The following is a 27,201-nucleotide window of genomic DNA, read 5'->3' as shown; positions in this document are numbered from 1 at the left end:
TACCATTTAAGAATAGATTCCTCCAACAATCTGTTTAATTTACAGGCTCAGGACAAAAGGAATGAAATACATTTAGTTTGAAGTAAATGTGGGTTATTTTTTAAACAAGCGACCAGTGCTTCCTTCCTCTTTACTGAGTATTGCCAGAAAATGAAATTCATTAACAGTACTTAGTTGCATGAGATTAACCATTTGTGGATATCTGCAGAGTATGATTTCCTGGATTTACATGGCAGTCATTTGGGGGACATAAGCTACAACAAATCCTTCATATTGCCCCCTGAGTAGCCATGAACCTGTACTGAAACACTTCTGAAGTGCAGCTGATGTTGTTACAGAACACAATGCAGAAAACTTTTTTCCAGGGCGGAAATGGCTACTACAATTTTAAGCTGATTGGAGGAAATCAATAAAGAGGAAATCAGAGGTGGTTTTTTTTTCACAGAGATGGTGGGTGCATGGAACACCCATCTGGGGTTAGTGGTAGTGACAGATACATTAGGGACATTTAAAAAAACTCTTACATGGGCACATGAATTGAAAGAAAAATTAGGGTTATGTGGGAGGGAAGAGTTAGATTGATCTTAGAGTGGGCTAATAGGTCAGTACAACTTAGTATTAATATAGTATTAATGGTAAGACTCTTGGCAGTGTGGAGGATCAGAGGGATCTTAGGGCCGAGTCCATAGGACGCTCAAAGCAGCTTCACAGGTTGACTCTGTAGTTAAGAAGGCGAACGGTGTATTGACCTTCATCAATCGTGGAATTGAGTTTAGGAGCCGAGAGGTAATGTTGCAGCTATATAGGACCCTGGTCAGACCCCACTTGGAGTACTGTGCTCAGTTCTGGTTGCCTCACTACACAAAGGAGGTGGAAGTCATAGAAAGGGTGCAGAGGAGATTTACAAGGATGTTGCCTGGATTGGGGAGCATGCCTTATGAGGATAGGTTGAGTGAACTCGGCATGTTCTCCTTGGAGCGACGGAGGATGAGAGGTGACCTGATAGAGATGTATAAGATGATGAGAGGCATTGATCGTGTGGATAGTCAGAGGCTTTTTTCCCAGGGCTGAAATGGCTGCCACAAGAGGGCACAGGTTTAAGGTGCTTGGGAGTAGGTACAGAGGAGATGTCAGAGGTAAGTTTTATTTTACGTAGAGAGTGGTGAGTGCGTGGAATGAGCTGCCAGCAATGGTGGTGGAGGCGGATATGATAGGGTCTTTTAAGAGACTTTTGGATAGGTATATGGACCTTGGAGAAATAGAGGGCTATGGGTAACCCTAGTAATTTCTAAGGTAGGGACATGTTCAGCACAACTTTGTGGGCCGAAGGGCCTGTATTGTGCAGTGGGTTTTCTATGTTTCTAACATTGTGGGCTGAAGTCAAGTTTATTGTCATTTATCTATATGCATGTATACAATGTATATAACCATATAATATATATAGAAATGGCAGAGCGTTTCTGTGAACCAGGGCGTAAAGCACTGTAGTGCAATACATATAACACACAATAATTTATGAAGGTAAGGATAAAAATCTACAGATGAATCACACGTAAATAACAAACTAAAGTGCATCAATATTAAGTACTGTAAGGTATGGAACAGATTAACCAGGGGCACTTTGAATAAGATGTGGCAGCGAGTTCAGAAGCCAAATAGCCTGGGGGAAGAAACCTTTTCTCATCCTGACTGTTCTTGTTTTTATGCATCATAGTCTCCTGCCTGATGGTAGAAAGTCAAGGAGGATACTGGATGGATGGGTGGGATCCTTAATAATACTACGAGCCCTGCTCCTGATAAATATCCCTGATGGATAGGAGGAAGACCCCTGTGAACCTCTCAGCTATTCTCACTGTCCTTTGTAGGGACTTCCATTCTGATGCTCGACTGCTCCTATAGATGGTGGGGATGCAGTTTGTCAGGACTGTGTCAGTAATGCTCTTGTAAAACACAGTTAAGATGGCGGGAGTGGGGCTTGTATTGTTCTGTGTTCTGTGTAACTGTAGTTACTTTATGCAAAGTGTCCTAATCAAAATGGGACATACAATGGTAGGGGATTGAGGGATTCAGTAGAACAGAGTGATCTAGGAATAATGGTGCATTGTTCCCTGAAGGTGGAATCTCATGTGGATAGGGTGGTGAAGAAAGCTTTTGGTATGCTGGCCTTTATAAATCAGAGCATTGAGTTTAGGAGTTGGGATATAATGTTAAAATTGTACAAGGCATTGGTGAGGCCAAATTTGGAGTATTGTGTACAGTTCTGGTCACCAAATTATAGGAAAGATGTCAACAAAATAGAGTACAGAGGAGATTTACAAGAATGTTACCTGGGTTTCAACACCTAAGTTACAGGGAAAGATTGAATAAGTTAGGTCTTTATTCTTTGGAGTGTAGAAGGTTGAGGGGGGACTTGATAGAGGTATTTAAAATTATGAGGGGGATAGATAGGGTTGACGTGGATAGGCTTTTTCCATTGAGAGTAGGGGAGATTCAAACAAGAGGACATGATTTGAGAGTTAGGGGGCAAAACACGAGGGGGAATTTCTTTACTCAGAGAGTGGTAGCTGTGTGGAACGAGCTTCCAGTAGAAGTGGTAGAGGCAGGTTCGGTATTGTCATTTAAAGTAAAATTGGACAGGAAAGGAATGGAGGGTTATGGGCTGAGTGTGGGCCAGTGGGACTAGGTGTGAGTAAGCGTTCAGCACAGACTAGAAGGGCTGAGATGGCCTGTTTCCGTGCTGTAGTTGTTATATGGTTATATGGAAAGGAATGGAGAGTTATGGGCTGAGTGCAGGTAGGTGGGACGAGGTGAGAGAGTAAGCTTTCGACACAGACTAGAAGGACCGAGATGGCCTGTTTCCGTGCTGTAATTGTTATATGGTTATATGGTTGAAGTGAACACTGCAAATAACAAAGAGAAAACTAACAAATCAATCCATGTTGCTGAGGGATGAACAGTGGTGGGGTATTGGGATGTAAGGGGAACTCAGTGCTCATTGAACAGTGCTGTAGACTTTTCCATTCCCCAGCACATAGTGCACAGTGGATCAGTTTTACACTGCCTCTGATACACCCTGTGCATTGCAACTGCTCAATTTTTCTTGTTATAAACAATGAAAATATTTTCTTTTGTGTTTTCATCAAGCTGTATGCAGTATGCAGCTGTATACAGTATGCAGTACTGTAACTTTGCCCTATAGCTTCACAAAAATCAGCAGAGGAATGATCAGCCTGTTCACTCTGCAAGTTTCACCTCTAGCAGTGCACAAACCCTAGATAGCACTAGGTACCACTGGTTCACAGTTAGTGCTGGGGCCTTTCTGCTCTTGGCAGCTGTTAACTTCCTCCTTTTGGAAAGCCAGAAATAACACAGTGAAATGTCTGATGTTTGCATAGGTTTCAGAGGGGATTTCTTGGTATTTTGTCAAGGTTACACCTGCACAATGCTGCTGTAGTGCAGCAGAAACATTGGAAAACCATAAGAGAAATAGGTCATTCAGCCCATTGAGTTGCTCCACTAAATCGTGGCTGATTTATTATTCCTCTCAACCCCATTCTCCTGCCTTCTTCAAGAACCTGTCAACCTCCATTTTAAATATAATGACTTGGCCTCGCCAGCCATTTGTGGCAATGAATTCCACAGATGCACCACTCTCTGCCTAAAGAAATTCCTTCTCATCTCTGTTCTAAATGGAAGTCCCTCTATTCTAGAACATACAAGACTTACAGCACAATACTGGCCCTTCGGCCTACAAAGCTGTGCTGAACATGTCCTTACCTGAGAAATTACCTAGGGTTACCCATAGCCCTCTACAGGGTTACCCCGCAATCCAAAGGCAGAGCGTTCCTTTGAAACTGTTTGTAATCCGAAATGTCATAAATCGAAGAAGCAATTACCATTAATTTATATGGGAAAAATTTTTGAGCATTCCCAGACCCAAAAAACCCCCCACCAAATCAAAGCAAATAACACATAAAACCTAAAATAACACTAACATATAGTAAAAGCAGGAATGATATGATAAATATACTCCCTATATAAAGTATAGTTTCACTTATCAAACTCAGGAAGACAGCAAGCCAGAATTGATTTGGAGAAAAATACACGCATATATGCGCAGATGCGTACGCACGTATATGCATGCGCCAACAACTGCCCACTCAAGGCTTTATGATCATTGTAGTCTTTCTCGGGGGTAAACACACGTATAAAGCAGGCGTCTTTTTTTCGTAAAAGCAAAAATCCTCTTTGGTTAGTGAAAACAGGTACTAATGTAGGTCTTTCGTAACAGCGAGTTGTCGTAAAGCAAAAGTTCGAAAAGCGGGGGCCACCTGTATTTTTCTGAGTTCCACATACCTGTCCAAGCGTCTCTTAAAAGACCCTGTCATATCCGCCTCCACCACCGTTGCCAGCAGCCCATTCCACGCACTCACCACTCTCTGCGTAAAATAAAACTTACCCGATATCTCCTCTGTACCTACTTCCAGGCACCTTAAAACTGTGCCTCTTGTGCTAGCCATTTCAGTGCTGGGAAAAAGCCTCTGTCTATCCACACGATCAATGCCTCTCATCATCTTATACATCTCTACCAGGTCACCTCTCATCCTCCGTCGCTCCAAGGAAAAAAAGGCGGAGTTCACTCAACCTGTTCTCATAAGGCATGCTCCCCAATCCAGGCAACATCCTTGTAAATCTCCTCTGCACCCTTTGTATGGTTTCCACATCCTTCCTGTAGTGAGGCGACCAGAACTGAGCACAGTACTCCAAGTGGGGTCTGACCAGGGTCCTATATAGCTGCAACATTACCTCTTGGCTTCTAAACTCAATCCCACGATTGATGAAGGCCAATGCATCGTATGCTTTCTTAACCACAGAGTCAACCTGCGCAGTTGCTTTGAGCGTCCTATGGACTCGGACTCCAAGATAACCTCTGATCCTCCACACTGTCTTATTATTAACAGTATATTCTGTCATCATATTTGACCTACCAAAATGAACCACTTTACACTTATCTGGGTTGAACTCCATATGCCACTTCTCAGCCCAGTTTTGCATCCTATCAGTGTCCCACTGTAACCTCCAACAGCCCTCCACTTATCCACAACACCTCCAACCTTTGTGTCATCAGCAAATTTACTAACCCATCCCTCCACTTCTTCATCCAGGTCATTTATAAAAATCATGAAGAGTAGGTGTCCCAGATCAGATCCCTGAGGCACAGCACTGGTGACCGAGCTCGATGCAGAGTATGACCCGTCTACAACCATTCTTTGCCTTCTGTGGGCAAGGCAGTTCTGGATCCACAAATCAATGTCTCCTTGGATCCCATGCCTCCTTACTTTCTCAATAAGCCTTGCATAGGGTACCTTGTCAAATGCCTTGCTGAAATCCATATACACTACATCTACTGCTCTAATGTCATCAAAGTATTTAGTCACATCCTCAAAAGATTCATTTAGGCTCGTAAGGCATGACCTGTCTTTCACAAAACCATGCTGACTATTCCTAATCATATTATGCCTCTCTAGATGTTCATAAGTCCTGCCTCTCAGGATCTTCTCCATCAACTCACCAACCACTGAAGTAGGACTCACTGGTCTATAATTTCTTGGGCTATCTCTATTCCCTTTCTTGAGAAAAGGAACAACATCCGCAATCCTCTAATCCTCCGGAACCTCTGCTGTCCCCATTGATGATGCAAAGATCATTGCCAGAGGCTCAGCAATCTCCTCCCTCGCCTCCTTGCCCCTGAGACTATACCCTCTGCTCCTAAATTTACTCACTATAGGAAACATCCTCTCCACATCTACTCTATCTAGGTCTTTCAATATTCAATAGGTTTCAGTAAGATTGCCCTCATTTTTCTAAAAATTCCAGTGAGTACAGACACAGCGACATAAAGCACTCCTCGTGCATTAACCCTTTCATTGTCAGAATCATACTTATGAACTTTCTCTGGATCCTCTCCAAAGTCAGCACATCTTAGGTAAAACGCCTATAACTGCTCATAATATTCCAAGCACAACCTGACCAATGCCTGATAAAGTCTCAGTATTACATCCTTGCTCATATTTGAGTCCTCTTGAAATGAATGCTAACATTGCATTCGTCCTTCTTATCACCTTTAGGGATTCACATGGGTCAGACTTGTATTGAATCCAGCAAGGCATTTGCTGGCAGCCTTGTGTGACCCACCTGGAAGATTAGTCCAGGCAATGTATGTGAAGAGAAATTGACTTCATAGTTTCTTCATGTAAAATGTAATAACCTGGTTTATATTGAAAATGGCAAATGTACAATCAGTGGTCATTTTATTAGGTACAGCTGTACACCTGCTCGTTAATGCAAATATCTAATCAGCCAACCATGTGACAGCAACTCAGTGTATAAAAGCATGCAGATGTGGTCAAGAGGTTCAGCTGCTGTTCAGCCCAAATATCAGAATGGGGAAGAAATGTGATCCAAGTGACTTTGATTGTTAGTGCTAGCTGGGCTAGTTTGAGTATTTCAGAACTGCTGATCTGGGATTTTGACTTACAACAGTGTCTGAACTTTACGGAGAATGGTGTAAAAAAAACCAAAATACACCCAGTGAACAGCTGTTCTGTGAGCAAAAATACCTTGCTAATGAGAAAAGTTGGAGGAGAATAGCCAGACTGGTTCAAGCTGACAGGAAGGTGACAGTAACTCAGATAGCCACGCTTTACAACAGTGGTCTGCAGAAATGCATTTCTGAACATTGAACCTTGAAGTGGGTGGACTATGGCAGCTGAGATCACAAGCATAGAGTGGCCACTTTATTAGGTACAGGTAAAGTGACCACTGAGTGTAAACTGTGCTAAATATATCTTATTAAATATATATCATTAGTGGTAGATCAGTTGATTTGTAGAGAGAGAGAGAGGGAGCTTCACACAAGTCGGGGAGAAGAGTTTTAAAAAGTATTTCGTGGGGCTCAGCGTATTAGCAGTAGACCAGTCGTTTTGCAGAGAAAGAGAACTTCGCAGCGGTTGGGGAGAAGAGTTTAAAAAAGGAGCGTTTCGTGGGGCTTGATATATTAGCACCGGACTAATCGATTGGCAAAGAGAGGGAGAACTTTGCACAGGTTGGAGAGAAGAGTTTTTAAAAAGGAGTGTTTCGTAGGGCTTGGCGCATTAGCGGCAGACCAGTCCATTCACCATTCATTAGCAGGATCAAATAAAGGTAAAGCAGGGTCACAGCAGACAGACAATTGTGTGAGTGGACCAGTGCAGGAGTGAAAACTTGAGGCTTTTGGCTCAAGAGGCTTCGGTAAGGAGGCACAGGTGAGTAACAGGTAAGTCCTTTGTAGTGGTTAAATAAGAAAACACTAAAATACACCTAACTTAGTAAAGCAGGATTAATGCAGGATCAGGTGATGTGATGTGCTGTAGCGGCATGATGTGGGAGCTGGTGGGTCTCATTGTAGATCTTGGTGACCACATGTGCAGCAAGTGTTGGCCAGTCGAAGAACTCGGGTGCAAAGTTGATGACCTGGAATCTAAACTTCAAACAGTGCTGAACATCAGGGAGGGGGCGAGTTACCTGGATTCTCTGTTTCGGAGGCAGTCACACCCATTAGATGAGCTGCCTCAATTTTGGTCTGTGGTCAGGGACAAGACGGTGTGACTGTGAGTGAGGTGGGTAGTGGGATCCAAGAGACAGTGCTGGAGGAGCCTCAGCCCTTGAGCTTGGACAACAGGTCTGAGATTCTTGTGTAAATAAGAGTGGGAGCTGTAGGAAGGGTGAGCAACCTAACTGTAGCACCTTAGTTCAGGACCCATTCAAGATGGGGTAGAGAACAGAAATATAGTGGGAATTAGGGTTGGTATAGTTAGGGGAATAGACAGTGTTCTCTGTTGCGAGGATAGACCAATCAAAGGCTGTGTTGCATATGGTGCCCGGGTTTGGGACATCTTATCTGACCTGCAGAGGAATTTGCAATGGGAAGGGAAAGATCCAGTTGTTGTGGTCCATGTAGGTACCAACGACATGGGTAGAACAAAGAAAGAGGTTCTGCTGAGAGAATTTGAGCAGCTAGGGACTAAATTAAAAATCAGAACCAAAAAGGTGGTAATCCCTGCGTTACTACCTGAGCCATGTGCAAACTGGCATAGGGTCAAGAAGATTAGAGAGTTAAATGCTTGGCTCAAGGATTGGTGTGGGAGAAGTGGGTTTGAATTCATGGGAAATTGGCATCAGTATTGGGGAAGGAGGGAGCTGTTCCAATGGGTCAGGCTCCACCTGAACTGTAATGAGATTTGAATCCTAGCAAATCGTATAACTGGGGCTGTGAATAAGGCTTTAAACTAAATAATAGAGGGGTGGGATCAACAGGTTAGAGAAGCGTGGATAAAGTAAAAGATAAAAGTATGGATAAAGATAAAGTAAAAGCAAAAGATAAAAAGGAAAAGTAAGAGCAGAGAGAAGAAAAGTGCAAAAGAGCAAAAAATTAAAAGATTTTAAAAGCACAATAAGTGTAAGGGCACTTTATTTGAATGACAATAGTATTCGAAACACGGTCGGTGAACTTGTGGCACGAATCAGTACAAAGGGGTATGTTTTAGTGGCCATTACAGAAATGTGGTTGCAGGGTGGAGAGGGTTGTGAATTAATTATCCAAGGATATCAGGTAATGCAGAAGGATAGGCAGGAAGGTAAGGGAGGTGGGTAGCACTCTCAATTAAAGATGAGATCAGAGTGATAGTGAGATAATATAAGATCTAAGCAGAATTTTGAATCCATCTGGGTAGAGGTTCAAAAATAGTAAAGGTAAAAATATCATTGGTGGGTGTTGTCTATCAGCTACCAAATAATAACGTTACAATGGCACAGGCAATAAACAGAGAAATATCTGAGGCATGTAAGAATGGAACAGCAGTTATCATGGGGGACTTTTAACTTGCACATAGATTGGGTGACTTGAGGAGGACTTCATAGAATGCATCTGTGATGGCTTTCTTGAACAGCATGTTACTGAACCGCAAGGGAATGTGCTATTTTATATCTGATCCTATGCAATGAGACAGGTAAAATTAGTGATTTTGTAGTTAGGGATCCTCTTGGAAAGAGTGATTACAGTATGATTGAGTTTCTCATACAAATGGAGGGTGCACTAGTTCAATCTAAAACCAGTGTATTATGTCTAAACAATGGAGACTACAATGGGATGAGGGAAGATTTGGCTAGTGTAGACTGGGAACACAAGATATATGGTGGGACGATCGAAGAACAGTGAAAGACTCTCAAAGAGATTTTTCATGGTGCTCAACAAAAGTATGCTCCAGCTAAAAGCCAGAACAGTAAGGGTGGGGAGAGTGAGCCTTGGATAACTAAGGAAATAAAAGAAGGCATCAAACTAAAAGCCTGTGCGTATAAAGTTGCCAAGAGTAGTGGGAAACTGGAAAATTGGGAAAACTTTAAAAAGCAACAAAGAACCACAAAGTGAGCATGAAAATAAGCTAGCACAAAATATAAAAACAGATAGTAAAAGTTTCTATAATTATATTAAGCAGAAAAGGGTGGCTAAAGTGAATGTCGGCCCCTTGGAGGACAAGAAGGGGGGATTGATATTGGATAATAAGGAAATGGCTGAAGCTTTGAATGACTATTTTGTGTTGGTCTTCACGGTGGAAGATACATCTAACATGCCAAAGGAGATGCTATGGATGCGTTGGGAGGTGAGGACCTTGATTCAGTAGTTATTACTGAAGAGGTAGTGCTGAGCAGACTTGTGGGCCTGAAGATAGATAAGTCCCTGGTCCTGATGGAATGCATCCCAGAGTACTGAAAAAGTGGCAGAAGTTATAGTAGAGGCTTTGGTGATAATTTACCAAAATTCTCTAGACTCTGGATAGGTCCTGGCAGACTGGAGGATGGTGAATGTCATGCCACTGTTCAAAAAAGGATGTAGGCAAAAGGCAGGTAACTATAGGCCAGTTATAACATCTGTAGTTGGGAAAATGCTTGAAGCTATCATTAAAGAAGAAATAATGAGGGATTTGGAAAGAAATCAATCCATCAGGCAGACGCAGCATGGATTCAGTAAAGGCAGGTGCTGTTTGACAAACTTACTGGGGTTCTCTGAGGATGTGGAGTAGTGAATCTGTGGAATTCTATGCCCAATGAAGCAGTGGAGGCTACCTCAGTAAATGTATTTAAGACAAAGTTGGATACATTTCTGCATAGTTAGGGAATTATGGATAATGGGGAAAAGGCAAGTTGGTGGAGATGAGTCCATGGCCAGATGAACCATGATCTTATTGAATGGCGGAGCAGGCTTGAAGGGCCACGTGACCTACTCCTGCTCCTATTCACAAGTTCCTTCAAGCATATTGATTTTGAGCCTGTTGTTTCATTACTAGTTTGTAATGAATTTATTTAACTTCTGTGTCTAGCAAACTTTTGATGTCTATGACCTGTACAAGGGACAGAACTTCAACAAAGTTTTGACCACACTCTCAGCACTTAACAAGGCAACTGAAGGTAAGATATGGCTCTTTGTCTTCTCATCTGCTTAGTGATTACAAATAATGGGTAGTAGTGTCCCTGATTTGCATTTTTATGCTTGATGTGTATCTTGCATGCTCACTGCGTGCCTTGCTCAGTGTGCATTGTGCATTGTTCCTCGTGCAAAGACTCATTGTATCTTGTCTGTATGGTGCAGTATATTGCTGTTTGCTGGCTTTTGAAGATGTAGTCTCTCAATGAGTATGAAATGTGTATCTGATTTGAATATAGGTATGCAACAGGAAGTGAACTCTAATGGCAAAGTGAAGTTATTAAACAAAGTGAACAAAAATGCTAATGTTAGGAAGCAAAATTGTGACTGAAATGAAGAATAGATGGATTACCCAGGTGATTCTTTTGGCTGCTATGTACGAGCATTGTTTCACACCTCTTCTCGGTCATTTCCTCCTCCCTCCTGAATACAAGTGGTTTTGAACATGTTGAATAAAGCAGGATCATCCAACTAAAGTCCAGCAGCTTGGAGAATGGCCATGAAGCTCTTTGATAGAAAAACCCAAGCAGGAGCTTGTTGTCCTAACCAGATCTAGAATACAAGAGGCTTGTGTTCTCAAATCATCTCCCTAACTGAATGGCCCTTGAATTATCCTTGCAAGGTTGATACCTGCAGACAATAATGGCAAAAGATTATCTTCGGCATTTCATCTTTTTCCATGAGGGATAAGGTCAAAAGACAATGGAACTGGTGTAGGATTTGAAGGTTTATGCGAACATTTTATATTTTTGTGCCTCCTTTAATTGGTGATACCAGCTCATATAACAGAATATTTGGTTGGTAAAGTGAGATTTCCCAGTGGCCAACCATTATAATTCCAATCCCTGTTTCCTTTCTGACATAATACCATAAGACAAAGGAGCAGAAGTCGGCCATTCGGCCCATCGAGTCTGCTCCGCCATTTCATCATGAGCTGATCCAATCTCCCCTTTAGTCCCATTCCCCCGCCTTCTCACCATAACCTTTGATGCCCTGACTACTCAGATACCTATCAATCTCTGCCTTAAATACACCCAATGACTTGGCCTCCACTGCCGCCCGTGGCAACAAATTCCATAGATTCACCACCCTCTGGCTAAAATTTTTTTTTCGTATCTCTGTTCTGAATGGGAGCCCTGCAATCCTCAAGTCATGTCCTCTTGTACTAGACTCCCCCACCATGGGAAACTACTTTACGCATCCACTCTATCCATGCCTTTTAACATTCGAAATGTTTCTATGAGGTCCCCCCCTCATTCTTCTAAACTCCAAGGAGTACAGTCCAAGAGCGGTCAAACGTTCCTCATATGTTAACCCTCTCATTCCGAGAATCATTCTAGTGAATCTTCTCTGAACCCTCCCCAATGTCAGCATGTCCTTTCTTAAATAAGGAGCCCAAAACTGCACACGGTATTCCAAGTGAGGTCTTACCAGTGCCTTATATAGCCTCAACATCACATCCCTGCTCCTATACTCCATTCCTCTAGAAATGAATGCCAACATTGCATTCGCCTTCCTCACCACCGACTCAACCTGGAGGTTAACCTTATGGGTATCCTACATGAGGACTCCCAAGTCCCATTGCATCTCAGAACTTTGAATTAATATTTAAGTATTAATTCAATATTTAATAATAATTTAATATTTGAATAATAGTCTGCCCGTTTATTTCTTCTACCAAAGTGCATGACCGTACACTTTCTGACATTGTAATTCATTTACCACTTCTTTGCCCATTCCCCCGATCTATCCAAGTCTGTCTGCAGACTCTCTGTTTCCTCAGCACTACCGGCCCCTCCACCTATCTTTGTATCATCAGCAAACTTAGCCACAAAGCCATCTATTCCATAATCCAAATCATTGCTATACGATGTAAAAAGAAGCGGCCCCAACATGGGCCCCTGTGGAACACCACTGGTAACCGGCAGCCAACCAGAATGGGATCCCTTTATTCCCACTGTCTGTTTCCTGCCAATCAACCAACGCTCTGTCCACATATGTAACTTCCCCATAATTCCATGGGCTCTTATCTTGTTTAGCAGCCTCATGTGTGGCACCTTGTCAAAAGCCTTCTGAAAATTCAAATACACAACATCCACTGCATCTCCCTTGTCTAGCCTACTTGTAATTTCCTCAAAAAATGTCAGTCCATGGCCTCCTTTTCAGCCATAATGAGGCCACCGTCAGAGTGGAAGAGCAGCACCTCATGTTTTGTCTAGGTAGTCTCCAACCTGAAGGCTTGAATATTGCTTTCTCCTTCTGGTAATTTTTTTCTTTCCCTCTTCTATTCCCAGCTCTGGCCTCTTGCTCTTCTCCTCACCTGTCTGTATCCTTCCCCTGGTACCCCTTTCTCCCCTTTGTCCTGTGGTCCAGTCTCCTTCCCTATCAGGTTTATTCTTCTCCAGCCCTTTACCTTTTCCAATTCCCTGGCTGCACCTATTACCTTCTAGTTTGTCTTCCTTCCCTTCCCCCATCTTTTTATTCTGGCGTCTTCCCCCTTTCTTTCCAGTCCTGAAGAAGGATCTCTGCTTGAAATGACAACTACCGTAGATTCCGGACTACAGAGCGCACCTGATTAAAAGCCGCTGGCTCTAATTTTAGAAATAAAATCAATTTTTTACTTGTACAGGCCGCACCGGATTTTCGGCCGCAGGTGTCCCACGTTGTAATATGAGATATTTACACAGAAAGATATTACACATGAGGATTTTTTAACTTTTAATTAAATCCATATGGTAACATAAACAAATACATATTGCAAATGCTTTTTTTCGAACCGTGCCTGTAACGAGGCTACTTTTAAATATACGTTGCGTATACTTCTTTACTGAACAACATTCCAATATCTCCTAACGACTGGTAAAAAATATATATACTGCAGCCTACCAGGAAAAGTTATTGATCGCCTTTAACTTAAAAGCAGCGTTTTCGCTCCGCCGCTCCCCCCCGCCGTCCCGTTTATCGCAAACCGGTATCCCACAAGACGCGGCGAAACCGGGTGTGACGTCATAGCATCCCGCGATGTAGTACAGAAAACAAATATACCGGTAGTTAAAACAGTTCTAACTTTAACTAACAAATGAATTACTAAGCGAAAATATTATAAACTAAATAACTGCCATAAAGGCAGCACAATGCTTTTCTTCGAGTGTTTTCCATGTTGATGAGGGTGAGTACAAATGACTGATTTACAATAATTTAATTGTGAAAGTGCGCTTGATTTATCGTACAATTTCATTGGACCTCTGAACTACTCATCAATTTTATTGGTCTACTGTTACGAGGCAAAATGTTTTTGGCGGCATGAAAAAAAATAATACATTAGCCGCTCTGGATTAAAGGCCGCAGAGTTCAAAGCTGTTCAAAATGTGGGAAAAAAGTAGCGGCTTAAAATCCGGAATCTACGGTATTTATTCATTTCAATAGATGCTGAGTTCCTTCAGTACTCTGTGTATGTTGCCTTGGATGTCCAACATCTGCAGAAGTTCTCATGTAACTGACTGAAGTTATCCCCTTTGGTTCAAGAGCCTGATGGTTGAGGAGTAATAACTGTTCCTGAACCTGGTGGTATGAGTTCTGAGGCTCCTGTACCTCCTTCCTGATGGCAGCCGTGAGAAGACAGCATGTCCTGGGTAGTGGGGGACCCTGATGGTGGATGCTGCTTTCCTGCAACAGTGCTCTGTGTAGATGTTCTCAATTGTGGCGAGGGCTTTACCTGTGATGAACTGGACCATATCCACTATTTTTTGTAGGATTTTCACTTCAAGGCCATTGGTGTTTCCATACTAAATACTGCCTGACCTGTTGAGTTCCTCCAGCATTTTGTGTGCGATGTTGCGTAGGTTTGAAGAATTCTCTGTATCCTAGTATGACCTACTGTTAAATTTTGTAATTTGTATGTTTATTGCATACAAGATGTTTCATTTAAGCTAATCTAATGTTCAGTGGTGGAGAAATAATCTCATGCTGTTTAATGAAGGAATAGTTATCAGTTCAGTTTTATCTGATTAATTATATTACTGTATTTCTGATGGAATTATCAGCTGTTTCAGCTCACTGATTTTTAACACAGATTTGTTAGAAAGTGAGTAAAGGGAATGTTTCCATTTACTGGGCAAAGTTGATCATATATTTTTGAGTTGTTCTGTGGTGTCATAGATGACTTTGCAATTTAATGGTTAGAACATAAATCTGAAAAGGTATGTGTAAAGGCCAAAATTACTAGATCAATGCCTTGGGTTAAAGGATAAAATCTGAGGACAGATTGAATAACTAGTTTATATTTTCACTTTTTCTAAAGGTTAGGTGAAACATCTTGTATCTTGATAAGGTGGACAAGTACATTAGGAGCTACTATTGGCTACTCAGCCCCTCACCCTGTTCTACTATCACCTAGTCTGATTGCATTCCCACCTGTTTGCGGTAACTTTCACTTTGATTCGTAATCTGACTCCATCCTTTAAATTATTGACACTGCTTCCATTGTGATTTGAGGATAAGCATTTCAAAGGCCTGGCCCTCATAGAGAGAGGAAAAAAAATCTCTCATCTCTGTCTTAAATGGGAAAATCCTTACTTTTGAATCTAATTTTTTAATATCCCATGACGGACAACTACCTCCCACCACAAAATGTAGATGTAGTGTGTATGGATTTCAGCAAGGCATTTGATAAGGTACCCCATGCAAGGCTTATTGAGAATGTGAGGAGGCATGGGGTCCAAGGGGACATTGCTTTGTGGATCCAGAACTGGCTTGCCCACAGAAGGCAAAGAGTGGTTGTAGACGGATCATATTCTGCATGGAGGCCGGTGACCAGTGGTGTGCCTCAGGGATTTGTTTTGGTACCCCTACTCTTTGTAATTTTTATAAATGACCTAGATGAGGAAGTGGAGGGATGGGTTAGTAAATTTGCTGATGACACAAAGGTTGGGGGTGTTGTGGATAGTGTGGAGGGCTGTCAGAGATTACAGCGGGACATTGATAGGATGCAAAATCTGGCTGAGAAATGGCATGTGGAGTTCAACCCAGATAAGTGTGAGGTGGTTCATTTTGCTAGTTCAAATATGATGGCAGAATATAGTATTAATGGTAAGACTCTTGGCAGTGTGGAGGATCAGAGGGATCTTGGGGCCCGAGTCCATAGGACACTCAAAGCTGCTACGCAGGTTGACTCTGTGGTTAAGAAGACATATGGTGCATTGGCCTTCATCAATTGTGGGATTGAGTTTAAGAGCCGAGAGGTAATGTTGCAGCTATATAGGACCCTGGTCAGACCCCACTTGAAGTACTGTGCTCAGTTGTGATCGTCTCACTACAGGAAGGACATGGAAACCATAGAAGGGTGCAGAGATTTACAAGGATGTTGCCTGGATTGGGGAGCATGCCTTATGAGAATAGGTTGAGTGAACTCGGCCTTTTCTCCTTGGAGCAAAGGAGGATGAGAGGTGACCTGGTAGAGGTGTACAAGATAATGAGAGGCATTGATCGTGTAGTCAGAGGCTTTTTCCCAGGGCTGAAATGGCTAGCACGAGAGTGCATATTTTTAAGGTGCTTAGAAGTAGGTACAGAAGAGATGTCAGGGGTAAGTTTTTTATTCGGAGAGTGGTGAGTGCGAGGAATGGACTGCCGGTGGAGGCGGAAACAATAGGGTCTTTTAAGAGACTCCTGGATGGATACATGGAGCTTAGAAAAATAGAGGGCTATGGGTAAGCCTAGGTTGTTCTAAGGCAGTGATCCCCAACCACTGGGCCGTGGACCAGTACCAGGCCGCGAGGAAACGATATGAGTCAACTGCACCTTTCCTCATTCCCTGTCACGCCCACTGTTGAACTTGAACGCACGCGAGGTCATCAGTCGCCTAAACGCAGTGACACCCTCGTGCCAGGGATCACTGGTTGGCCTTGGGTAACCGGCGGGAAGTGCCGTTGATACTGGCCTGGAGTGTGGACAGATGGGCGCCACCTCTGAACCTGTTTAGCACACCAAAAGTTTGTGGGGAACCCGGCGCTAAAATATTCACAGATGACCTAATTCGGGCTCGGGGTTTCGTAAGTAGCAGAGCAGCTACGTCGCTGCAATCTACTGAAAGTCATCCCTCGAGCCAAACCTTTGTTGGCCGATAGATCCCACCTACCTACAAGGAGGGCGGGCATGCGTCCTGTCGCACTCCTCGCTCGGTCGGTCGCTCTCTCTGGACTGCAATGCCACGGCCCTGGCACTGGGACCTCCAGCTCTTCCCTTGTCCTCTCACTGGTGTGTTGCAATAATTTTATATGTTCATATGAGGAAAATATGCGCTGTGTGTTTAATATCCAAACGTTACTTAAAAAGTTATGATGCTAATGACTTATAAGTGAGTTATAATTGATTTATCACTATATTCATGCAAGGGAAATATGCGCAGTGTGTTTAATATTAAATTCATTAGATAAACCCTTTTAGAAACAAAATTGAGTGCATTAGCCACTGATAAGTGACATAGTTGACTTATCACCTATATTCCGGTCGTGATTAACACCCCCCCCCCCCCCCCCCCCCCATCGGCCGGTCTGCAAGAATATTGTCAATATTAAACTGGTCCGCGGTGCAAAAAAGGTTGGTAACCCCTGTTAAAGTATGGACATGTCCTGTACAGCTTTGTGGGTCGAAGGGCCTATATCGTGCCGTAGGTTTTCTATGTTTCTTAGGCCACCTATGTTACTTTCAAGGACTTCCCCCCACCATTCTTTTAAACTCTAGCAGAAATATCTCACCTGTGCAAGTTGTCCTCATAAGACAATCTGCTTTTTCCGTGTTTTAGTTATAATAAAGTTTTCCTAAACTATTTTGAATACACAAGTATCATTGGTTAAATAAGGTGACTGATACTGTGCACAGTATACTCTGACCCCGCATAACGCTACCCTGCATAGCGCTGACTCTTTACAACGTGGTTATTCAATTCTTTATTGAAAAATTTTTAAATGACAAATATTCATTCTAAACCACACTTAAACTTTTCAAGAGCGTCCGCCATTACAGTAAACATTCAATCAGCCAATGAGAGCACTTTACATACACTCTGAGCCACTCACAACCAATCAGCTATTAATTCATGCTCTGCCTTCCCCACTTGTGTAAACAATCTTGCTCCCTTGCCAATTTATTCAATTTTTAAAAAAACCCATAATGACTGGAAAACAGCCTACAACTTCCAGTGAGGGTAGTACATCTAACGAAAAGCATTAGCATTGATGTGAAACTGCAAGTGATATACCACTTAAAAGCTGGTGAGCATCAGGTTGATGTTGGCGCCTCTTTGAAATTGTCTACTGCAATGATTAGAACAATTATAAAAAATGAAGACAAGATAAAAGCTTCTGCAATGATGAACAAAGTTGCCAACAAAGGTGACTCGTTCAAGGAATCATTTATTTGAAAAAAAATGGAAACTAGACTAAATATATCGGTGGATAACCAAACACAACAGAACATGCCCCAAAGCCAGCTAACAAACACGAAAGTAGGTCTACCCTGTAATCAGTGGAGCAGCAGCAGCAGAGGGAAGTGTGTGGTGGTTACATCTTAGGGGAAGGACCAGGCTGTGGATCCTTCTCTGACTTTAGCTCCTTTGTCAAGTAAGCATCCAGATTTCACTGTCTTTTCTTAAGTTTCCTTTCACGAAGCAGTTCTTGGTAGCAGGAAATCATGTCGAGAACATCTCTTTGCCGTATTGCTTCGCTCCCAGTCAGTCATTATCGATAACTGGTCCATGGTTTGTGTGATTGTGATGATGTTAGTACTGAGGAATTTCGTGGTGAGGTTTCTTGCTGGTGTTTCCTCTTCTCCATTCATTTTCTCAGATTCATCTGGGATGCATTGCTCTGCCAATTCTTGAATCTCTTCATTATTAAGGCTCCCATCATGAGACTGCATTAACTCTTCAATGTGGCCATCATTAACATCCTCAATCCCACTTCATTGGCCAGTTCAACCTTCCTGAACACACCTAACAAACTCCACCCCTTCTAAACCCTTTGCTCTTGGGGGAGGGCCTATTTTGCACTTACTCTGTAAATACATAAGCAGTTAAGCCATCAAAATGGACAACAGTTAAAGGCCAAGAAATTAAGCTAAGCAATGTGGTGGAGTTCAGTATTAAGTCCCAAAGGTTGTAACGTGTCCAGACAGAGGAGGATGTCTTGTTCAACAAGCTTGTATTGGACTACACAGTCACAGTTCTGGAGAGCTCAGACTGATAGCTCAGAGTGAGATGGAGAATTATAAGGGAGCTCAGACTGAGGTCAGTGAGATGGAGAATTAGGGTTACAGGTGAGCTCAGACTGAGGTCAGAGTGAGATGGGGAATTAGTATTACAGGTGAGCTCAAAGTGAGGTCAGAGTGAGATGGAGAATTAGGGTTACAGGTGAGGTCAGAGTGAGATGGGGAATTATAGGGGAGCTCAGAGTGAGATGGGGAATTATAGGGGAGCTCAGAGTGAGATGGGGAACAGGAAGCCCTGGCTTGTTCCTGCAGACTGAATCTGAATTCTCTGCAAAGTTCTTACCCAACATGCATTTGCTTTCTCCAGTGTAGAGGCGATGGATGATATTATGAACACTGAATACCGTTCACAAAACTGTGGAAGCAATTTGCTGCCTCACATGGTTCAGCCACTTCATTTGCATCTCTGGATGAATCATTCTGGAAGTGGAGGACCTGTCAGCCTGACCACTGTCTACACCAACATGTTACCTCCAATACCTTCTGGAAATCTGTGCAGAACACCCACCAGTTCACCTATAACCACAACATAGAGTCATTAAGTCATAGAGCATTACAGCAAAGAAAACAGGTCCTTTGGCCTATTCAGTCCATTCTGGACTATTAGTCTGTCTAGTCCCATTGACCATATGATTGCGTGTGATGGCTGTGAATTTTTCTAAGTGTTCAGCTATAGAGTTTTAAATGATAATATCTGTTTTCAAAAAGGCAGATGTTAAGGTAACTGTAGTTACCTGCTGTTATCTATAGTTACCTGTTGTTTTACTAAGCTAAAAAGTATCCTTAATTCTGGGGAGTTTTTGAGAATTACAGCCAGCACACCTCCCATTTCATTAGCTTCTGCTTTTCACGAGGGGACATGGCCTTAGGAAGAGCAGCATAAGGAAGCACTGGCTTGGCCAGAAAAGGGAATATTTGCACAGTGCTTCAGTTACTGGCCTTGCAGCCAGAGGTCTGGACCATTTCTCCATATGGGGAATTTAGATTCAACCACTAAAACAAATACATAATAGAAATAAAATGTTAGTCAGAGTAACAGTGAACATGAAAGCAAATTTGTTCAGTACTTAGGATATGCGTAGTTCAACTGGCTGGTGCGTTTACATACATTTTTAATCTCTCCCTCTCCCAGTGTAGACTGGCCTCCTGCTTCAAATTATCCACCATTGTCCCTGTACCAAAAAAGACAAAGGTAACATGCCTGAGTGACTGGCGCCCTGTTGCACTCATCTCAATAATAATCAACTGCTTTGAGAGGCTGGTCAAGGGTTACATCTGCAACATGCTACCATCCACACTGGACTCCCTACAATTTGCCTACCGACACAACTGATTGACAGATGACACAATAGCCACTGCTCTACATACTGTCCTTACACATCTGGAGAAGAGGGATGCCTCTTGTAAGAATGCTTTTCTTGGATCACAGTTCAGCATTCAACACCATAGTTCCATCCAGGCTCGACAAGAAGCTCAGAGAACTCGGCCTTGACCCTGCATTGTGCAGCTGAATCCTGGACTTCCTGTGAGATTGCCAGCAGGTTGTAAGAATGGGCTCCCTTACCTCCAACCCTCTGACTCTCAATACAGAAGCCCCTCAGGGCTCACAAGTAAGACCTTAAGACATAGGAACAGAATTAGGCCATTCAGCCCATTGAGTCTGTTCCGCCATTCCATCATGGCTGATTTATTATTCCTCTTAATTCCATTCTCCTGCTGTGTCCACATAGCCTTTGACTAATCAAGAACCCATCAACCTCTGCTTTAAATATACCCAATGTCTTGGCCTTCACAACCCTCTATGACAATGAATTCCACAGATTCACCACCCTCTGGCTAAAGAAATTCCTTCTCATCTCTGTTCTAAAGGGACATCCTTCTTTTCCGAGGCTGTGCTCTCTGGTCTTAGACTTCCCAATATACAAAACATCCTCTCCAGTGAAGGAAATCTGCTGTCCTTACAAGATCTTAAACACAAGAGATTCTGCAGATGCTGGAAATCTTGAGCAACACATAATAAATGCTGGAAGAACTCAGCAAGTCAAGCAGCATTTGTGTTGGGAAATAAACAGTTGATGTTTCTGGCTAAGACCCTCCAGGACTGATGAAGGGTCTTGGCTATAAACTTGACTGTTAATTCCTCTCTGTAGATGCTGCTGCTTGCCTGATGACCTTGCTGCTCCTTGCCCTTTGTGTAGTACCCAGCAACTGGCTGCAATCTCAATGTATGAGGTTGGCTACTCAGCACTGAGATGAGAACATTTTCCTTCATTAGGGATGGTGAATGTTTGGAATTCGCAGCTTGAGAGAGCTGCAGTGACTCAGTTAATGGGTATATTGAAGACTTATATAAATGGGTTTTAAAGAGCGAAAGATATGGGATTGCACAGCAAAGTGGTATTGAGATAATAGATCACCCAAGAACTAGGTCAGCAACAGTGCAACACTAGGGGCTGAATTTCCTACTCTTGCTTTCTCTTATGCTTTTATATGTAATTCCAGGAATACAAAAGTGTTTAAATTTTACTCACCTCAGTTCACGGGAAGCCAAGGATGAACAATAAATACTGTCATTGCTTCTGAAAACCACAACATGTTTTACAAGAAACTCTCGAAGAAAGTTTCTTAGAAGGGTTTCGGCCTGAAACATCAACTGTACTTTTTTTCCATAGATGCTGCTTGGCCTGCTGAGTTCCTCCAGCATTTTGTGTGTGTTGCTGCCTTAGAAATATTGAGCACAAGGGTTTCTACGGAGGTTGGAAATGCAGAACAACACACACAATATGCTGGAGGAACTCAGCAGATCAGGCAGCATCTATGGAGAAAAATAAACAGTCGAAGTTTCAGGCTGAGACCCTTCATCAGGACATTTTGAGCTGTCTCCTATAAATGGCTGTTAAGGACAGCCAATTGAAATTTCCATGACTGAGCAGGGACACGTGTTGACTTTCGTGGAAGGAGGGGATAGTATGAAGCTAGGCAGATGGAGGAGAGGTGTGTAATAATGGGAATGTGAAACATGCTCAGGGAGTTATTTCACCACTGTTGTACTCTTTCAGTTTTCATTACTTGTCCTCATTTAGCAAGACATTTAGGGAAGCTTTTAAACAAATGATAATTTGTTTGCCCAAAGCCAGTTTGCTGGAAATCTGTCTTTCCTTTAGTGTTCATTCTCACTGGACTGAAGTAATATTTTATGTCAGTCACCAGCTGAGTACTTGACACTGAGGGTTACTGTTCAGTCAGGGGAACGTTTGTGCTGTCTACTATTTGTTTTCATTTATTCCAGATCTGGCGATTGCCTTAAGTTGCTTGGGTCCCAAAGTTCTAGAACTCACTTCCTAACTGAAGTGAAATCCAAAATTCTGGAAACATTCAGCAGGTCAGCTGCCTTGTGGGAAGATTAATGTTTCTCCTCAGAGACACTCCATCCACTTACTAATTTTTGAAAGATTAGCTTTATTTATTACATGTCAGTAAATAAAGTATGCAGTGAAATGCGTGATTTGCATCAACAACCAATACAGTTTGAGGATGTGCTGGGGTAGCACACAAGTGTCACCATGCTTACGTCGCCAACAGTCCTCTCTGACTTTCTACTTCATATTTTTTAAACGTGTCTCTTTTAACAAATGTTTGTCAGCCATCTCAAACAACATGCTGTCAGTTTTTATTGGAGCAGATGAGATATTGTGTATTAAACTGCATCACTGCCTGGTATAGGAACAGTACCTCCCTTAATCGCAGGATTCTGCAGAGAGTGGTGTGGACAACTCAGCACATCTGTAGTTCTGAACTTCCCATGATTCAGGACATTTACAAAGACAGGTATGAAAAAGGGGCCCAAAGGATCCATTGGGGTCCAGAGTCACCCCAACCACGAACTGTTTCAGCTGCTACCATCCGGGAAATGGTACTGCAGTATAAATAACAGGACCAACAGATGGAGATGCAACGTAAAGATTTTTGCTCATGTATGTGAAGAATGTAAGAAATGAAGTCAATTCAATTCAATTTAAATAGCTGTCAGGAGTTCAGAAAGCTTTCCTTCAACACGGACACTAATTGAGGACAGCTTGAGAGGCATGAATGTCAACCTCATCACTAAGATCCGTAACTAACAGAGGAATAAATGAGTGAGCATTAGGTATTGTGCAGCTGATTGTTTTAGGAGAGTACAAACACCTATTTTCAGCCAAGGCCCTCTGTTGGTCGGGGTTGACCATGGATGTTGTGTCCTAGCCATCTATGTGATACCCAAGGCAGGGCAATACGATATGGAGAGCAAGCTGATGCCCATGCACCAGGCTCTGATGAATCCAAAGGAACGGGAGTGACGATACAGTCTGGCACCAGCAATGTTGCAAGAATTGCCAGTCAGCATTAAACTTAACATAGGGCTGCTTAGGGACTCCAGCTCCAGACTTTTCTTCAGGGTTTACTCCCGTAGTCTTTCCCATGAGAGCCGTAAGGCAGCGGAGGTTTGAGAACAGAGTTTTCCTTCTCCTGGTCGAGCTGCCAACCATAGCTGACAAGCTCTATCTGACCAAATATTTCAGTAAATTGTGCAATATCTAATATTTAGAACAGAGATTAAAGCACTGGAGAACTCAGTTTCTGCGTGCTGGAGTCAGCGCTTCCATTAGCAACTAATCTGAGTTCATCTGTCTTAATTACCACTGTCGTCACTGGATAACCCAAGGTCAACAGGGTTGCTCTTTGCTGTTAAACAGTCTGTTTTCAAAGCTCACTTGAAATGCTAATGTTGTCGTGCGGATCCATGGAGTTTCAATACTCGACGTCTCCACCTCCTAAGTAACGTAGGCTCATCCATATTACAATTTCCTGCTGCTGAATTGTCATTTGTTAAGACAAATTTTGGTGAGTAACAGCCAGTTCTTTATTTTGTATTCATTAATTTAATAAGGCAATTGTTATTGCAGAGTGATTGTGCAAATATATTCAGTGAATTTGCTGCACTGTTTATAGAAAAGCTCATGGATTCGCCCCATAGTCTTGGCCCCATGTTTAACCTTCAGCCTCTATCATTCAAGCTGTTTATTTGGCCATTACATCACTGTTGTGAAAGGAATCTGGATTTGTGCAATGCGGCTACTTGACTTCCTGCTCCACAGTGGTGTCTCCATTGAAAAGTGACCATGTCCTGTGGTCAAGAGAGCTACTGTCTAATTATGTAAGTCTGTCTTCTCTATTGTTCATTCAGATGTTAAAAGTGCAGATAATGCTAAATATAGCAGATTCCGATTAATTGGGACACATTGGGACCAGTAGCTCAGGGCTAACAACCCTGACTGGTCAAACAAAACTGTTAGAGACAGTAATAAAGAACCCTTCTATATCTGTCTCCACCTGGGACTTGCATAGTTGACAGTAGTGAAAACTGAGAGGAAACTACTGGCATGATGAAGAAAGCCCTGAACATCACCAAGACCAGAACCAAAATTGGTGTCCAAGGATAGAAAGAGATGAAGGACCTCCATTACTGTCCTAAATGCAAATGATGTAACGGGTAGAAACATAGAAAATAGGTGCAGGAGTAGGCCATTCAGCCCCGAGCCAGCACCGCCATTCAGTATGATCATGGCTGATCATCCAACTCAGAACCCTGTACCTGCTTTCTCTCCATACCCCCTGATCCCTTTAGCCACAAGGACCATATCTAACTTCCTCTTAAATATAGCCAATGAACCGGCCTCAACTGTTTCCTGTGGCAGAGAATTCCACAGATTCACCACTCTCTGTGTGAAGAAGTTTTTCCTCATCTCGGTCCTAAAAGGCTTCACCTTTATCCTTAAACTGTGACCCCTCATTCTGGACTTCCCCAACATCGGAAACAATCTTCCTGCATCTAGCCTGTCCAATCCCTTTAGAATTTTATACGTTTCAATAAGATCCCCCCTCAATCTTCTAAATTCCAGTGAGTATAAGCCTAGTCGATCCAGTCTTTCTTCATATGAAAGTCCTGCCATCCCAGGAATCAATCTGATGAACCTTCTCTGTACTCCCTCTACGGCAAGAATGTCTTTCCTCAGATTAGGGGACCAAAACTACACACAATATTCTAGGTGCGGTCTCACGAAGGCCTTGTACAACTGCAGTAGAACCTCCCTGCTCCTGTACTCAAATCCTTTTGCTATGAATGCCAACATACCATTTGCCTTTTTCATTGCCTGCTGTACCTGCATGCCCACCTTCAATGACTGGTGTACAATGACACCCAGGTCTCGTTGCATCTCCCCTTTTTCTAATCGGCCACCGTTCAGATATTAATCTGTTTTCCTGTTCTTGCAGCCAAAGTGGATAACCTCACATTTATCCACATTAAATTGAATCTGGCATGAATTTACCCACTCACCTAACCTATCCAAGTCACCCTGCATCCTCTTAGCATCCTCCTCACAGCTAACACCGCCGCCCAGCTTCGTGTCATCCGCAAACTTGGAGATGCTGCATTTAATTCCCTCGTCGAAATCATTAATATATATTGTAAACAACTGGGGTCCCAGCACTGACCCTTGTGGTACCCCACTAGTCACTGCCTGCCAGTTTGAAAAGGTCCCGTTTACTCCAACTCTTTGCTTCCTGTCTGCCAACCAATTCTCTATCCACATCAATACCATACCCCCAATACCGTGTGCTTTAAGTTTGCACACTAATCTCCTGTGTGGGACCTTGTCAAGAGCCTTTTGAAAATCTAAATATACCACATCCATTGGCTCTCCCCTATCCACTCTACTAGCTACATCTTCAAAAAATTCTATAAGATTCGTCAGACATGATTTTCCTTTCACAAATCCATGCTGACTTTGTCGGATGATTTCACTTCTTTCCAAATGTACTGTTATCACATCTTTGATAACCGACTCTAGCATTTTCCCCACCACCTATGTCAGACTAACCGGTCTATAATTCCCCGGTTTCTCACTCCCTCCTTTTTTAAAAGTGGGGTTACATTAGCCACCCTCCAATCCTCAGGAACTAATCCAGAATCTAAGGAGTTTTGAAAAATTATCACTAATGCATCCACTATTTCTTGGGCTACTTCCTTAAGCACTCTGGGGTGCAGACCATCTGGCCCTGGGGATTTATCTGCCTTTAATCCCTTCAATTTACCTAACACCACTTCCCTACTAACATGTATTTCTCTTAGTTCCTCCATCTCACTAGACCCTCGGACCCTTACTATTTCCAGAAGATTATTTATGTCCTCCTTAATGAAGACAGAACCAAAGTAGTTATTCAATTGGTCTGCCATGTCTTTGTCCCTATGATCAATTCACCTGTTTCTGACTGTAAGGGACCTACATTTGTCTTGACCAATCTTTTTCTTTTCACGTATCTATAAAAGCTTTTACAGTCAGTTTTTATGTTCCCTGCCAGCTTTCTCTCATAATCTTTTTTTCCTTTCCTAATAAAGCCCTTTGTCCTCTGCTGGTCTCTGAATTTCTCCCAGTCCTCAGGTGTGCCGCTTTTTTTTTTGCTAATTTATATGTTTCTTCTTTGGACTTGATACTATCCCTAATTTCCCTTGTCAGCCACGGGTGCACTACCTTCCCTGGTTTATTCTTTTGCCAAACTGGGATGAACAATTGTTGTAGTTCATCCATGCGATCTTTAAATGGTTGCCATTGCATATCCACCATCAACCCTTTACGTATCATTTGCCAGTCTATCTTAGCTAATTCACGTCTCATACCTTCAAAGTTACCCTTCTTTAAGTTCAGAACCTTTGTTTCTGAATTAACTATGTCACTCTCAATCTTAAGGAAGAATTCCACCATATTATGGTCACTCTTACCAAAGGGGCCTCGCACGACAAGATTGCTAACTAACCCTTCCTCATTGCTTAATACCCAATCTAGAATGGTGGTAAGTAAAGGATCAGCAGATTTTGGCCCAATTAGCGGAAATTTTAGTGGAAATGCTTTGAAAAAGCCAAATTGCTGCTTAATTGAGTAATAAATTATGTATTTAAATGAAATACAGAACAAATTAGAGTAATACCATTACTACTGCAGTCCTATAAAACTGTGTATTAGTTCCTAATGGTTATTTACAGAAGAATTCATCAAGTGTACGCAGCTGTGTTCTTTGACTAAGTGAACAAAATCAGCGTAGACACCCAGTGTAGATAACAGACTGCCTTCATATAATGTTTTTGTCAATTGCATCCTCCAAATCTTTATTTTCATTGTAATATTCAAGATGATTTGCGATACCTTCAAACTTGTTGAAGTAGTAAAATTGTTCCATTTTCATTTCGGACTGTTTCTGGCATCTTCAAACCTGAATGAACTGATTGTCCCTGATCAGACCATGATTCTCTAAATGCCCATAGATCCTATCTCTAAGAATCTTTTCCAACAGCTTTCCCACCACAGACGTAAGGCTCACTGGTC

General features: G+C 42.5%; 1 protein-coding gene across 6 annotated transcripts in view; it reads left to right on the top strand.

The window, feature by feature from the left end:
* Window positions 1–27,201, top strand: part of arhgef6 (Rac/Cdc42 guanine nucleotide exchange factor (GEF) 6) — a 236,446-nt gene that overhangs the window by 43,440 nt on the left and 165,805 nt on the right. For all 6 annotated transcript variants that reach the window (XM_073057741.1, XM_073057740.1, XM_073057744.1 and 3 more), the window contains one exon: window positions 10,416–10,503. In XM_073057741.1, coding sequence (XP_072913842.1) covers window positions 10,416–10,503 — 88 coding nt within the window. The remainder of the gene's footprint in view (window positions 1–10,415; window positions 10,504–27,201) is intronic.

The sequence above is a fragment of the Hemitrygon akajei genome, chromosome 10 (assembly GCF_048418815.1).
Source record: "Hemitrygon akajei chromosome 10, sHemAka1.3, whole genome shotgun sequence".
Taxonomy (NCBI): domain Eukaryota; kingdom Metazoa; phylum Chordata; class Chondrichthyes; order Myliobatiformes; family Dasyatidae; genus Hemitrygon; species Hemitrygon akajei.
Note: the sequence above shows the minus strand (reverse complement) of the source record. Positions and strands in the feature narration are given on the sequence as shown.